Source organism: Diaphorina citri, unplaced genomic scaffold (assembly GCF_000475195.1).
Source record: "Diaphorina citri unplaced genomic scaffold, Diaci psyllid genome assembly version 1.1 scaffold43975, whole genome shotgun sequence".
Lineage (NCBI taxonomy): Eukaryota > Metazoa > Arthropoda > Insecta > Hemiptera > Psyllidae > Diaphorina > Diaphorina citri.
Window position 1 is genome coordinate 9,260 of NW_007421296.1, and position 1,190 is coordinate 10,449.

The following is a 1,190-nucleotide window of genomic DNA, read 5'->3' on the forward strand; positions in this document are numbered from 1 at the left end:
GCGCCTACAAGGCAGAAATGTCACCCTCCAAGCTAACTAGGCTGGCAATTTCTGATTAAGTCACCGGTAAAACACACCAACTTCCATACTTACAAGTCTTAGAAGAAACAACAAAGGGTACTTACGGAACTGTGTGAAGTCAATGCAATGATTTTCGGTGTGTACAAGAGGGTTGGAGCACAGCTGCCAGAATACGGTGAACACAAATGTGATAAGAACAAGAACACAGAGCATGATGATCCAGAATAATTGCAGTATGTAAGTTATACCCATAAACTGTAAAATGTAGGTAGAAAGGGAGCAAATATCAGTGCTTACTCTAAATGGGATATATCAGTAAGCAATGGAAAAAATAAAATAATCATAAAATACAATGATATCATGAATTTTTCGTGGTAACACAGAGCTTCTTTGCAACTTTTTGTGGATATCACAGCATTACTAAGTACCTCCTTTGCATTATATTTCCATACTTCAATAATCTTTGTACACTAACAATGCTACCACAGGTCACTCCTTAATTAAAGTAACTACCCAGTACCCTCCCAAGGCTGAATGCTTCCTAAACTCCAAGCACAGACATAATTGCTTACTGTTACATGCTTTTCAGACACTTAATTGCACCAAGCACAGATAAAAAAAAAAAACTTCTGCCCCACCAGGAATTTAATCCAGGACCTCTGGCATGCAAGCCCATAGAAAATACTTACCACTGCACAAGAGATGCGACCACTAGCACGTGCACGCCATGCTCTGTACACTTTATGTCTTGTTGCTCCGGTGGCAAGAAATCCGATGAACAAGATCATCACTCCTAATGCTCCCATCCCAATGCCAAGGATGACAAAGATAAGACGAAGTGTTCTCAGCCTAAAATAAAATGAAATAGGTACATATAAAAAAGAAAATAAGTACTTAGGTACTTAAATAATTGAGAAATCCTGACATACATACCATGGTGTTGTAGTGTTCAATTTCTTTCCAAGACAAAATTTTATCTCTGACTTACCTATTTATCATTTATTTTTGACTTACCTATTTATAGTTTGAAAATTTATTTTATAATTAATCAAAGAACTGTAGGAGTTATGTGGATAGTGGACCTTCTTTTTTGTTCTCTCTTTATTTCACAACCCAATGTCCAAATCAAAATGCTGCACTGTCCACTCAACCACCAAGGTTGTTTTTTT

At 37.0% G+C, this 1,190-nt stretch overlaps 1 protein-coding gene across 1 annotated transcript in view; it reads right to left on the bottom strand.

Moving 5' to 3' along the window:
- LOC103523823 overlaps nucleotides 1-870 on the bottom strand; it is a gene marked incomplete at both ends in the record, with an annotated part of 10,119 nt that extends 9,249 nt beyond the window's left edge. Inside the window, one exon of the mRNA XM_008488842.1 lies at nucleotides 711-870. Within this exon, the coding sequence (XP_008487064.1) occupies nucleotides 711-870 (160 nt within the window). The remainder of the gene's footprint in view (nucleotides 1-710) is intronic.
- Between the last annotated feature and the right edge of the window lie 320 nt (nucleotides 871-1,190).